Source organism: Jaculus jaculus, chromosome 5 (assembly GCF_020740685.1).
Source record: "Jaculus jaculus isolate mJacJac1 chromosome 5, mJacJac1.mat.Y.cur, whole genome shotgun sequence".
NCBI lineage: Eukaryota > Metazoa > Chordata > Mammalia > Rodentia > Dipodidae > Jaculus > Jaculus jaculus.
This window is the reverse complement of record NC_059106.1, coordinates 128,369,529-128,383,279: the sequence shown is the minus strand read 5'-3', so window position 1 is coordinate 128,383,279 and position 13,751 is coordinate 128,369,529. Positions and strand designations below refer to the sequence as shown.

Sequence of the window (13,751 nt, the reverse complement as noted above, 5' to 3'; positions counted from 1 at the left end):
AAAGCTTGGAGAAATAATGACTGTCTTGAATTTAGGAAACTATTCTGAAAGCAAGGTGAAATGGAGGTGGAGTTCAAGTAAGACTCGGAGGACTGTTATGCCATTAGGATTTTAAAAACAGTAAGTCCAACAATAGAGCTCAAGAAGAAAAATTTACCTTAGTAAAAATGGTGGTTAAGCCCTTCTTTCTCTCTCACATATAATGAGATAAGTAGAACTTAAAAGACTGAAAAGATGTGGCTTTCTCCCTATATAGAATGCTAAAAAAAAAAAAAAAAGTGCATGTTTCCAAAGGAAAGGATTCATTTTCCTAAAATTGATGTGGCTTTATTTTAAGTACTCGAAGTGAGATAGAATAATATTTAAATATTTTATTTATTGTTTATCTATTTAAAAGAGAAAGAAGGAGGTAGAGAGAGAAAGAAAGGAAATGGGCACACCAGAGCTTCCAACCACTGCAAGCAAACTCCAGATCCGTGCGTTCCCTTGTGCATATGGCTAATGTGGATCCTGGGGAATAGAACCTGGGCCCTTTAGTTTTGCAGGTAAATGCCTTAACCCCTAAGCCATCCCTCTAGCCCTAGAATAATATTTAAAGAGAAGAAAAGAAATGCTACATTCATCTAAGTCGTCAAATAATAAATTGACACCTGGATATATTGGAAAATGTGCAAAAGAGGAACTTAAAGAGAAACTACATGAGAAATTCAAGAGAACGTGCCTGGTATTCTCTTAAAGTACCAAGAAAATTGCAGCTGCTTCTTATCAAGTAGCACTCATGATGAGAGCCAATTTCTTTTATTTTCTATCCAACACCAAGGAAGAATACTAAAGAAATTACCTCCTTGATGAGCAGTTTCCAAATGGGTGTGATTTCAACATCAATAGCATTAGGCCCACAGATTAACCTCCTACAGGAGAGAGCAAAGATCACCCAGTCACAATAATGAAAACAAAACTCATTTCCTGCCCATTCAGAGAGAAGGTCTATCCCATGTTCCTTTCTTACTTCGGGGCCAACCCAAGCCTCTCTCATTATGTAGCATCTCCACTTTTCTCAGAGTAACTAAGGAGAATCCCCAGGTACAAATACAGAACCATGATCCTATTGTCTCCATTGAACTGAATTCACCACAGTCTAAATATTTCCCTCCATAGTAACTGGGGCATTAAATACATTCATTGTGTCATCCAAGTACTTTTAGGATTGGTATGTTCTCAACTCTTTCTTTTTCCTCACCTCATGTTCCGTAAAAGCCGAACAAGGAGATCATGAAACTGGAATTATTTTAGTGACAAGGAAGGACCTTAGCTATTTCTTTTTACCCTTATTCTGCACAGCTTCATAGTTTGTTTTAATGTAAGTGAAAAGGGCCCATGCATTCAATAGTAGCCCAACATAACAAAATTATACACCGCTATAATTGAAGACTGACAGTGAATTATTTAGTCAGGTAGAGGAGTGGCACTTTTTGAATTACTGTGTTGTGAAGAACACTAACCACTCCCTGCCTTCCATGTAGACCTACAGATCAAGTGGCTTTGCTGAATAAAGGAGAGTTCCTCCATCTTTAATGTAAACATAGATAACTTGAGTAATCTCATTGAAAGGAGGATTATACATGGGTTCTAAGATTCTACATTAACAAGTCACCAGTAAATACTGATGTGTCAAGATTCTAGGTCTTACTGCACAGATCCTAGAAATGGGATAGAGGAAAGTATAATAATCATAAAAACTGGGCTGGGACTGTACCTTAGTGTTAGAGTACTTGTCTAGCATGCAAGAGAGCCTAAGTTCAATCCAAAAGTACAAAAAAAAGTTAATGATGAATCATAGAAACTTAGAACCAGCAAGGCCACTATAGTATCTCTTTTAAAAGAAATTTACTTATATGTCTGTTTGTTTGAGAGGGAGAGGCCTGATAAAATGAGAGAGAATGGACATGCCAGGGCTTCTAGCCACTGTAAATGATCTCCAGACATGTACCACCTTCTGCATTCAGCTTTATATGGGTACTGGGGAATTGAACCTGAGTCCTTAGGCTTCACAGGCAAGTGCCTTAACCACTAAGCCATCTCTCCAGCCCTGTAGTATATTGTTTCAAGACTGGGAAACAAAGGCCAAAGGGAGAAAGAATGTGCTCAAAAATACCCAGGCATGGACATTCTATTACCCTCCCCAAATCTTAGAACTATGCCTAGCAATTGATTTGGAATCATGAAACTACATGTCTTGCATGGTATTGTTCTCTGTCGGTGCTGTTTAGCTGTATTATCATAAGTATATCCCAGGTATAATCAAAATTGACTAAGCTCTATTATTTCAGTATCCTTATGAAGCATTATGTAGAGCATGAAGGGTGCTAAGCTTATGATCAAAAGTGTGGGATTAGTTCTTTCTTCAACCTATGTGTCCTTATTCAGGCCACTAGTCCTCTCTGAACCTTAAATATCACTTCTATTAAGTTTAGCTTATGATTGTGCCTGTTCTACCTCCCCTAAAAGGTTTCTCTGGAAATGGGAGAAATAACATATGTAAAATACTAAACAGATCATGGCAACATTTTTCATATTAATGTATCAAGGTTCCTTATGGTGGTCTCTATTTGGCTAAACAATAACAACACTTTTGAGCTAACTTAGACAACAATGTGCATGGTACCTAATCTCTTGTTCTTCTGTTGTTAGACCTGATCCAAATTTTAGATGTATCTTTGCAGAGCTGAGCCAGTCTTCCAAAGTGCTAAAATGGTAATAAAAAGGATGTGTTTAGCAAGAATAGTTTTTGAGATGATATTTTTTCTTCTTTGGATTCACTTGCTGAAACAACTTACCCAATTTTTTGGAATTTTCCTTCTAAATTATTCCAAACATATCTTATTTTCTGCACTTTTATGTATTTCACCTACAAGAGAAAGTATTAAGAAAGTCTCTACTTCGGCAAACAAAGAACACACAGCAACTGGGAGGCTAAGAACGTGTTTTTGGAAGAAGCAAAGATAGAGTCATAAATGCTGACTTAAGATTGTCTTGCTAACTGATCCTGTTCTTTCCCACCGCACAAGTGACATTCTTATTAGAAATCATTACTCACTCAGAATGTGCCATGGGCCTTCTATTCCGATAAATATAAGAATGAATAAAACTCAGCCTCTGCATTCCACTACCTTACAACTTAAACAGGAAACAAAATACAATCCAAGATAGGAAAATATGCCACACAGCCCAATGTATATCTCCAAGAAATAAAAATATGCTAATATAAAAACAGTATTATCCTTAAAATGCTATAGAAATGTCAAGAAGTCAGAAGGCATCATAGAAGAGATCATATCCGAAGTGCAGCAATGAAGGATGGGAGGAACTTTGCTTAGATGAGAAAGGAAGAGAGCACACCAAAGAGACTGTGTGCAAGTTAGTTGGTGCGGGGGGGGGGGGGTGGAGCAAAAGGATAGATGGGTTTGACTACTGAATGAAGCATTAAGCTGAAAAAATAAGCTAACAATACATTATGAGCTACCTTAAATGCTAGAATGAGGCATGTAGATTATCTCACAGGCAATGGATTTTTGGAATAACAGTAGATGACACATTCAAAAGGAGAAAGCCAGAAGCATAGAAAGAGAAGAGGTATTTGCAAGAAAATTTGCTCTAGGAAGTAGGGCTGTTAGGGTGCTGGCAACAAAAAGGAAGGATTAGTGCTTGTACCCATTGTACAGTCAGTTGTGCTTTCTTGATTCTGGTTCTTTAAGCAACTTATATGTGAGCATAAATTTCCATGAACTGATGAGCACTGAGCACGAAGAGAATCAGTGAGCCTGAGCCCCCTGACTTGTGACCTAGTAATGGCTAGGACCCCAGGTTACTCATTGGATGCATATGGGAGCTTTAAAAACACTATTGCCCATTTCCTACTTCCAAGAGGTCTTAATTTAATTTGTCTACAGTGCATCTGGGGCATAAATATTTTTAAATTTCCCAAGGTAATTCTACTGTGCAGTCAAAGAAAAAAATATGCTCAAGACTCTGTTTTCTTGCCACTCTACTACTTGTATCTTTGAGAACTTCAACTAAATTCCCCTGTACCTCTGTTCCCCAGGAATAATTGAATCACTTGTCTGGATTATGCCTAAATTCCATTCTACACTACTAAATATCACAGTCAGTATAATCATATTCTAAGACTATTAAGAGTATCTAGATGGTAAATAAGAAATGCTTGATACATTTTTATTAAATAAATGAACAAAGCTTTATAAAATTGTATTTCAACTAGAAATACAGTCTAAGTCTCTAAGCTGTAAAACCTTACGTCAAATTAATGCAATCTTACTAAATAAGAATGTAACTGACATACACATTTGACAATTACCAAGTAAAAGCAGTAAATGTAGTAATATTTTAAAATTCGGCAGAATGGATTTATTTAAATGAGTTTGGTTGAAAAAATAATTTTAAATATATCTATTTCCAATTGATTTGCAGGATGAAATTGGAGTGAATTGTAACTAGTAATGACACTTCCTTCATAAGCTGTAAATTAGAGGGAGGAAAGAGTATTTGAAAGTAACCAACCCTGAGGATTATTAGCCATCACAGTCCATGTTGGAAACTTCAATTTCCTTTTCAGTACTCCCTGAAATTTTGCAAGTAGAGCTACTAATCACAGCTACTATTCACTAAGTACTTTAGAGCTGATGACACATTATCATTTGTCTTCCTCACCCTCCTGCAGAGGGCCAGATATTGTTTTCATCTTCACTTTGCAACCAAAATTCATTTTTATTACTTCAGTCTCAGGTTTTAGCTCCAACTCTTCTGTTTTCAAAGCTGTCTCTCAAAGGATATAAGATTCAAACTAGCCTCAAAATATGAAATTTCCTTAATTTCAGGATCCAAGATGTGCAAAGTAAAAGCTGGCTATTTTCTTAATCCTATAAATCTGATCACCTATGATGGAAACATTTTAAAGGACAAAATGTAGTAGAATGGAAGGCTTCCCACTTAGTTCCCACTAAGAAGCTATGAAACCACAGACTGAGAAATTGATAAAATGTAATAGGTACAAAACAGTCTCAAATAGAACCAGCAAAAATGGAAATAAAGTGGAATAAGAATAAAGTTTTGGGGTTGGAGAGATGGATAAGTGGATAAGGCACTGTCTGCGAAGACTAAGGACCCAGGTTCAATTCCCCAATACCCAAACCAAATGCACAAGGTGGCACATGCATCTGGAGTGCATTTGCAGTGGCTTGATACACTGGTGTGTCTCTCCCTCCCTTTCTCTCTCTTTCTCTCTGTCTTTCTCATATAAATAAACCATATATATATATATATATATATATATATATATATATATATATATAAAATCTTTGATAATTAAAAAAAATAAAGTTGTTACTGGGTTGGAGAGATTCCTCAGTGGTTAAGGTGCTTGCCTGCAAAGCCTAACAACCCTGGTTCAGTACCCCAGTACCCAGGTAAACCAGATGCACATAGTGGTAAATGCATTTGGAGCTTGTTGGCAGTGGTTTAGGGGCCCTGGAGCACCCATTCTCTCTGTCTGTCTCTTTTCTCTCTCTTGCTCTCACTCTCCTTACAAATAAATAAATAAAAATAGTTTTTAAAAAATAATATAATTGTTATTGGTAAAGTGTTACCTCAGGCCAAAAAATGGAAGAGTCCACTATCTTCTGACAATGTCTGAGGCCATCACTAATATTAAGAAGTATGCCTCTATGACAGATCTTTTAAGCATCCTTGATATGGCCCCAGCAGGACACATCTCTGCTTGGAGCTTCTCTGCTTCCCTCATCACATCCAGAGCCTCTGGAACCTGGAAAAGGACATGATGCAGAGCAAGCAAGAGGTGGAATTTATTTATTTGCCTATTTGACTCCACACCAGATAATAACTAGGAAATCATCTTACATATGCTATATGTGATTTTTCTATCTGCTAGGGAACTAGGAATATTCCTCTCCTTAAGCTTTGCATTTTTCATTTCTTGTTGGACTATATAAGAGTGTTCTTCTATCAGCCAAAGAACTGGCTTTCCATTTTGCATGCACTCCTACAAAATGGTCCGCAGAGTTTCTTCTTAGTCTATACTTGAAAACCCAACATAACTCTTTACTGCAATCTCCAAACACCCTATAAAAGACCTTGCACAATGCTCACTTTGGGATTTTCTTTTATTGCCACCAGTGTCATCATGGCTGAGCCTGATATCACCTCTAACTTTAATGAAAGTTCCAAACCTTATTATTAATATAGCTCAAATAATCACCCTAATATCTGCTCCACATATGAGGAACAACAGCCTTGATAAACAGGTAGAGAAGAAATTATAACTTCCATCTTGCAAATAAGAAACTTAAGACTGAAGAAAGAATTAACTAAAGTCCTTATGCCCTAAGCTCATAAGGCATTAAGATTGTATAGTAAAACTTCCATTTTAAGACCTATGCCCTTCCTGTAATAGTGTTTGCTTAGTTGAGAATTTGTTTAGTCAATACAATTAAAGATGGTAAGTTTTCAGGGCAGTAAAATTCCAAGACAATGTCCAAGGTGAAGCTGGGAAGCTTCCCTCCTAAGTAAAGGGCCATCTCACAGATGAAGCATGTTCCCTGGAGGAACCTGACCTCTGTTGTCTGTTTATGTTGACAGTTAGACAGCTCAGTGATGACAATTGGCAATAGAGAGACTACTCAGCAACATTTTATTATTTTGAAAATTTGACCTTACAATCTAGTTTAAACAGCTCTCTATGCCTAAAAGTATAAAAGAAAACATTCTTGACTTGGTAAGTACTTTAATATAGAACAGAAGAGATGGCTGAGTGGTTTTTGGAGCTTGCCTGCAAAGCCTAAAGAACCATATTTGACCTTCCAGATCCTACATTAGCCAGACACACAAAGGTGAGGCAAGCACAAGGTGGCACATGCCCACTAGATGGAACAAGCATCCAGAGTTTGATTTCAGTGGCTGAGGCCCTGGCATGCCAATTCTCTTTCCCACTGTATGTCTCTATCTCTCTCTAATAGATAACTAAATAACTAACTAACTAAATAAATAAATAAATAAAATGTTTTAATATAAATGTCAACTAGGGCTGGAGAAATGGCTCAGCTGTTAACATATTTGCCTGCAAAGCCTAACAACCTGGGCTTGATTCTCCAGTACCCACATAAAGCCAGATGCGTTTGTTTGCAGCAGTTAGAGGCTTTAGCACACCGGTTCTCTCTCTCTCTCTCTCTCTCTCATTGCAAATAAATAAATGAATAAAAATTAAAAAGAAAAGCCAACTAGTCATAATCCAAGCAGTACTAATTAAATATGGCAAAAGAGAGTAACACAAACACATTTGAATAACACAGTTCAAACTATGGTCATTCTACAGAAATAAGCAGACTCCCTGGTATATTTCTTAGTGACCACTTTTAAAATAAGATTAATCCCATTACATGCATAATAATACAGTGAATGATGCCAATAGTAGGCAACATGCATTAAGCATCTGTTATATATCTGGCACTCAATTTATTTTACTATTGGATACCATTAATTAATATTACAGATAGACTTTCATTGCTGTTCAAACCCAGGGCCTTGCCATTGTGAAACAAACTCTACCAGACCCCATTATTATGTCCTCAGCCCCATTGTTACCATTTCATAGTTGGACAACTAAACTGAACAGAGTTGAGAAACGTATTGATGGTTTCACTGTTAAGGAAGTTTCTGAGATTTCAACCGAGCTCTCTCTAGTCCCAGCATTTCTGTTCTTTGCAATGTTTTACACTGTGAAGTGAAATCTGGTGCCATGGTGGACCTGAATTTAGTCTTACATTTGAGGAAGGAATGGGTATCAATTCCTCTGGCATGGCACTAGCCACAAGCTTACTTACTTTTAGATCAGGCTTTCTAATGGCTCTGTTTATGATGTACTCCTCGTCGGCAATGAGAGGGTGATCAGGAGTGAGCCCAAATGCTGACAGGGAGATCCACATTACCTTTTTCCAAGAATAAGTCTGGAATTCATCCTAAGGAAATAGACAACAAAACCCTGGGTGAGTTAAAAGAAGTCATTGGGCTAAAATTCAACCTGAAGATCATCACTTAAGGGCTGAGGAGATGGCTCATTGGAAAAGTGCTTGCCAGCAACCACAGTTGTCTGAGTTTGGATTCTGAGAACCCACATAAAGTCTGACTCATAGCAAAAGTATCTGTAATCCTAGTGCTTCTAAACCGAGAAGAGAGGTGGAGATAGGAGACCCCTCTGGAATCTTGTGGGCTAGCTAGCCTACAAACTCAACAGTGAACAATGAGACACCCTACCTTAAACAAGTAAGCAGGGCTGGAGAGATGGCTTAGCAGTTAAGCGCTTGCCTGTGAAGCCTAAGGACCCCGGTTCGAGGCTCGGTTCCCCAGGTCCCACGTTAGCCAGATGCACAAGGGGGCACACGCGTCTGGAGTTCGTTTGCAGAGGCTGGAAGCCTTAGCGCGCCCATTCTCTCTCTCTCCCTCTCTCTGTCTTTCTCTCTGTGTCTATCACTCTCAAATAAATAAATAAAAATTAAAAAAAAAAAAACAAGTAAGCAGGTGAGGACTAATATCCAAGGTGTTCTTCGCACCTTCACACATGCACCTTGGCCTGTGCAAGGTATGTCCACACTCACACAAGCACACAGGTATACTCATCCTTACACATAAACCTGAAAAAAAATCATTTCATATAATTTTGTAAGATTATGGAGCTAGTGAACATTCTTGGAAAAATGATATATGCCTTTGAAAGATGGCATATGATGCCTTTGAATCTTGAAGGGGTACTTATGGTCATTTAGTAAGGAATATGAGGCATTGTCACAGATACCGAAGCTGGAGGCACATCTTGGATAAGACCTTCCTTCGTGACCGTCCAGCCTCCAGGGAAACATCACAGGAGGGGAAGATAAACAAACAAATAAAAAAGAAAATGCTCTCCAGTGTCAAGCTCTCACTTGTCTTTGGCTAAAAGAGGAGTTAAATATGTCAAATTCCCCCTAATAATGCTTATCCTATATAAACTATGCAGACTTCAGTCCCCATTGGAGAATCTGTTCTTTTTCAGAAGGCAGGGAGACCTGAGGAGATAAACAACCCCTCGCACTTCAGCCAAGACACAGCTGAGACCACAGAGGAATTGAGGAGACATGCAAGAGGGCTGCTTCCATGCTGAACCTGATAATCAGTGCTAGGGTGAAGGAGACAGACCCTGAAGATACTCAACACCTGCCAAAGCTGATCCTCCCCAAATAACTGACTGCTGCTCCTACAATGCATAACCCATAACCCTATATTGAATACCTGCAACCACATTGAGGTGGGTCCCCAATGGAATGGTGGCAGGAACAAGGGAAAAGAGGGTACCAACAATGATGTGTCCATAGAAAATACGTTGTTAATAGTAATAATAATAATAAGTTTAAAAAGAAAATGCATCCCAAGGTATTGTGTATATCAATGGAATCATCCTCATATTTCAAGGCTCACCTAAAATTTCTACCTCTTTCCGAACAGTCCCTTTATTACACACCAGAGAAAAGGCTAATTTTAAAAGTAAAAACTATCACTTTGCAAACTCTGAAGAATTTTCACCATTCCTCTCTTCTTATCCCCGGCCTATGTTGTCATAGTTCCATATCACCTTGAAGATATTGACCCTGGCTTACTGCTCCTGATCTTCCCGTCTTTGTGGTATCCCAAGGCCTCCTCAGTGAGTGTATAGTAGGTGGCTGAAGGAGGCTGGTTGCATGTACTGAGTGTGTACTAGGTAACTATCAAGATGTTATTAGCTAGGTAGGAGTAAAGCAACCCCTTATTACATGACCCTAACTGAAAGGACTCGCTGATGTCTTCATCACAGAATGAAGCTAGGAGCAGCACAGGCTTGAGGGGCAGATGCCACAGTGGTCTCTTGCAGAGTGCTGTGCCTGCAACAGTATTTACTAGCTGAACGGACAAGCAGGAAGCCCATTGGAATGGTGCTAAGCAGGATGGTAATGGAAATCAAGTCTTGGAAGTCAATACCTGGGGTGTGAAGGTCAAAGACAGAAATGTTTTCAACAACTATATCCATGTTTGAAGATATCTGAGCTTCCTGTATAACAGGAGAAAGTACAGTAGTTGTAGTTAAGTCTATTCTATTGATTTCTCCTCATGTGAAGCCTACCTCTGAGCTTTCAATCTTGCCTTGGCCTCAAGTGCTCAACATCTCTCCTCATCTCAGTATTATTACTAGACATATGAAAGTTAACAATTTGATTTTGAAAAGCTACTTATTTCCGGCTATTCCTGTATAAGGGGGTGGGGGCTGGGGGTGGAATTAAATCAAAATTTAAATTTGAGCTGAACAGATGGCTTAGCAGTTAAGGTGCTTGCCTGCAAATCCAGAGAACAATGTTTCAATTAAAAGAAAAGCTTTCTTGGCTGGAAAGATGGCTTAGCCATTAAGGCACTTACCTATGAAGCCTAAGGACCCATGTTCAACTCTCCAAATCCCATGTAAGCCAGATGCACAAAGATGAGGCAAGCACAAGGTCGCACATGCCCACTAGGTGGCACAAGTGTCTGGAGTTCAATAATGGTAGCTGAGGCCCTGGTGTGCCAATTCTCATTCTCTCTCTCTCTCTCTCTCTCTCTCTCTCTCTCTCTCATAAAAAAGAAAAAGCATTGATTTGTAGATAATTATGAACACACATTATAACAGATTCCTAAAGAGCTGAGAGAGGCTTCTGGACTCCAAGACCATTACATTGAGTGTTCTTGTCTATTTCTTTTGCCTTTTTTCCTTGAGACAAGGCATCTCACTGAATCTGGAACTAATGTCATATTTCTGTTTAGATCGGCTGACATCCAGCCCCAGTTATCCTCCTATCCTTGTCCTCCTTAGCACTGAGGTTGTAGGCATGTACACCCATGCCCAGTTTTTTACACAGTATGGGTGCTGGGGATTGAACTCATGTCCTCAAGATTGCATATCCAGTCTTCTCACTGGTCCATCTCCCCAGCCCAAGAATGAGGGGACATGCAGCTGCATGCCAACAGCTACTCTTGATCCTCTTTAGTGAGTTCAAATACTATCAACCACAGCATTTCTATGATTGCATGGCAATTTTCAAAACCTTTCTGCATTCATTATCTTCTTTTGTGCTCACAATTCTTCGAAGTTGTTATCATCATCTCCATTTTTCTGATGAGAAAACACATAATGAGCAAGGCTAGGAATTGTTTGAACCCTTCCAATCTTGGTAGTAAGTGTGGAACTCAGCCTGGATTTTGTCTTTCCTCTTCATGTTGAAATGATGTCCCATGGTATTTGTGGCTCGTGTGTGAAAATCATTCTGAATTCTTTGCTATGTGACAAATAACATCCAGTTTCTCACCATCTCTTCTCTCTTGGCAGCACAGAATCTGATTCCCAAAATCAAGCTGTCACCCTCTGTATGTCTGAGAAAGGAAAGCCATGTGGAGCACTGGGACTCTCAATTCTCAAAGCCAATGTTAGTTCAGGGCACTAGCTGCATGCCTTAGTTCAGGTATTAAAAACTGCAATCCATCTATATACCTTCAACATTTTATAGCCTGTAGTGACTAAACCAAGGGTTTGAAGCTCATTTCCTATTACTGCCTTTACTCCCTAGCCTAGTAGCTCATAGCTCTTGTTGAACTCAAAGCAGTACTCTGTAGGCAAAATAAAACAGATAATACAGTTTGACAACCATGTTTGTTAAAGTAAGGTAGTGACTCTCACTATACATTTTAAGGGAAAAAAGTAAAGGAATGGAGGGAAATTCTTGAAGTGGTCACTTTAGGTAATATGACTTTTCTCATTTCTCAGTTTGTCATTGTATTATGTGGATCTGAGACACAGATCCTAGATCTCTGCTCCAAATGCCTGGCAATGCTCTGAGACTAATATTCTGTACCTGGACCTGGAAAAGTAAGGATAATAATGCTGCCTGCTATGGATGTCTGAAGGCATAAATGAAATACTCCACAATGTCCATGGTCAGTGTCTGGTCCATAGCAGGGACACAGCAGGGCTCTTTGTCATACAACTCTGAGCCTCATCATTTACAACATATCAGTGCTGAGATCTTTCTGTAATAGGAACTGGTTTTCTCTTTGAGGAGTCTTTAGAATTTTTCAAAGTATTTGTTTTTCCTTTTGGAGAAGCAGCATCTTCCCCTGGAAATAGCTTCTTCCACCTTAGTTTGTTTTTCCAGCTCTCTGAGCAGCTAATCATCTGTGAAATACTTACATGTGTCAAAGTTGCCACTACTTTAATGAATAATTGGCTCATAATGTGAATAGTCCAAAAGATTTGTCTATCAGATCTGGACTACTGACACATTAATTGAATAAGCTTTACTTCCTTGTTAACAAAAATCAGTGCTTTAAATCTAAAAGACTAGGTTTCAAAACAATATGAGTGTGTTTTAAAAATGGCATGCATACATACAATTTGACTTGGGCAGGCAAATAGAAGAAGCTGGACCTTTTTACTTTTACTTTTTTGTTTTGTTTTGTTTTGTTTTTTAAGGTAGAGTTTCACTCTGGCCCAGGCTGACCTAAAATTAACTATGTAGTCTCAGGGTGGCCTTGAACTCATGGTGATCCTCCTACCTCTGCCTCTCGAGTGCTGGGATTAAAGGCGTGCTCCACCACACCCAACAAAGCTGGGCCTTTTTCATTTCCTGTAGCCTTGCACATTTTGAACCTTATTCCAATTTTTGCCTATAAGCACTTCAACCCTTGGAACTTAAAAGCAGTATTGTGTTCACCTCACATCCATGACTTCTCTTGTGCTGTAGTTTAGTACACACACACACACACACACACACACACACTTATGAGCTTGCTTTAACAAAAAACTAATAATAGTCCATTGTAGAGTTCCAAAGAGACACCACAAAATGAGCACTTTTTTCTTAGAAATGGGCTCATTTGAATCTATAATGGTGATTTCTGCCTAAGGTGTTTCACCTTAAGGTAATCCCCATGGGGCTGCAGAGACGACTTAGCAGTTAAGGGGCTTGCCTGAATAGCCAAAGGACCCAAGTTTGATTCCCCAGGACTCACATAAGTCAGATGCACAAGGAGGCACATGTGTCTGGAGTTCGTTTGCTGTGCTACAGAATTTGGTGCAACTATCCTTTCTCGCTCTCTCTCTCTCTCAAATAAATAAAATATTTTATTTATTATTAATAAATTATTATATTTTATTTATTATTTTTATTTATACATATTTATATATTATATGTACATAATATATATTACATATTATATTATATATTTTTTACTTTTTGTATTTTTTATTTTTGTATTATTTAATTTTTTATAGTATATATTAGTAATAAATTTTTATAAATAAAATATTTTATTCATTTATTTATTTGAGAAAGAGGAAGAGGCAGATACAGAGAAAGAGAGAATGGGCACACCAAGGCCTCTAGCCACTGCAAACAAACTCCAGATTCATGTGCCCACTTGTGCTTCTGGCTTAAGTGGGTCCTGGGCAATCGAACTGGGGTCTTCAGCCTTCACAATCAAATGCCTTAATGGCTACGCCATTTCTCCAGCCCAAATAAAACACTTTTTCAAAAGATAATCTCCATCAATAAAGTAGCAACAGCTTTCATCTTAGGCTCCTCCAAGATACTGTCCTACATTTGTACACATGTCATTTAGGCAAAATAACA

The 13,751-nt window shown here is 38.5% G+C and overlaps 1 protein-coding gene across 1 annotated transcript in view; it reads right to left on the bottom strand.

The window, feature by feature from the left end:
* The window catches only part of Atp13a4 (ATPase 13A4), a 138,769-nt gene that overhangs the window by 77,769 nt on the left and 47,249 nt on the right, over positions 1-13,751 (bottom strand). The window contains exons 3-6 of the mRNA XM_004654257.2: positions 7,914-8,048; positions 2,838-2,908; positions 2,666-2,746; positions 842-911 (exon numbers count right to left, since the gene is read on the bottom strand). Of these exons, the coding sequence (XP_004654314.2) occupies positions 842-911; positions 2,666-2,746; positions 2,838-2,908; positions 7,914-8,048 (357 nt within the window). The remainder of the gene's footprint in view (positions 1-841; positions 912-2,665; positions 2,747-2,837; positions 2,909-7,913; positions 8,049-13,751) is intronic.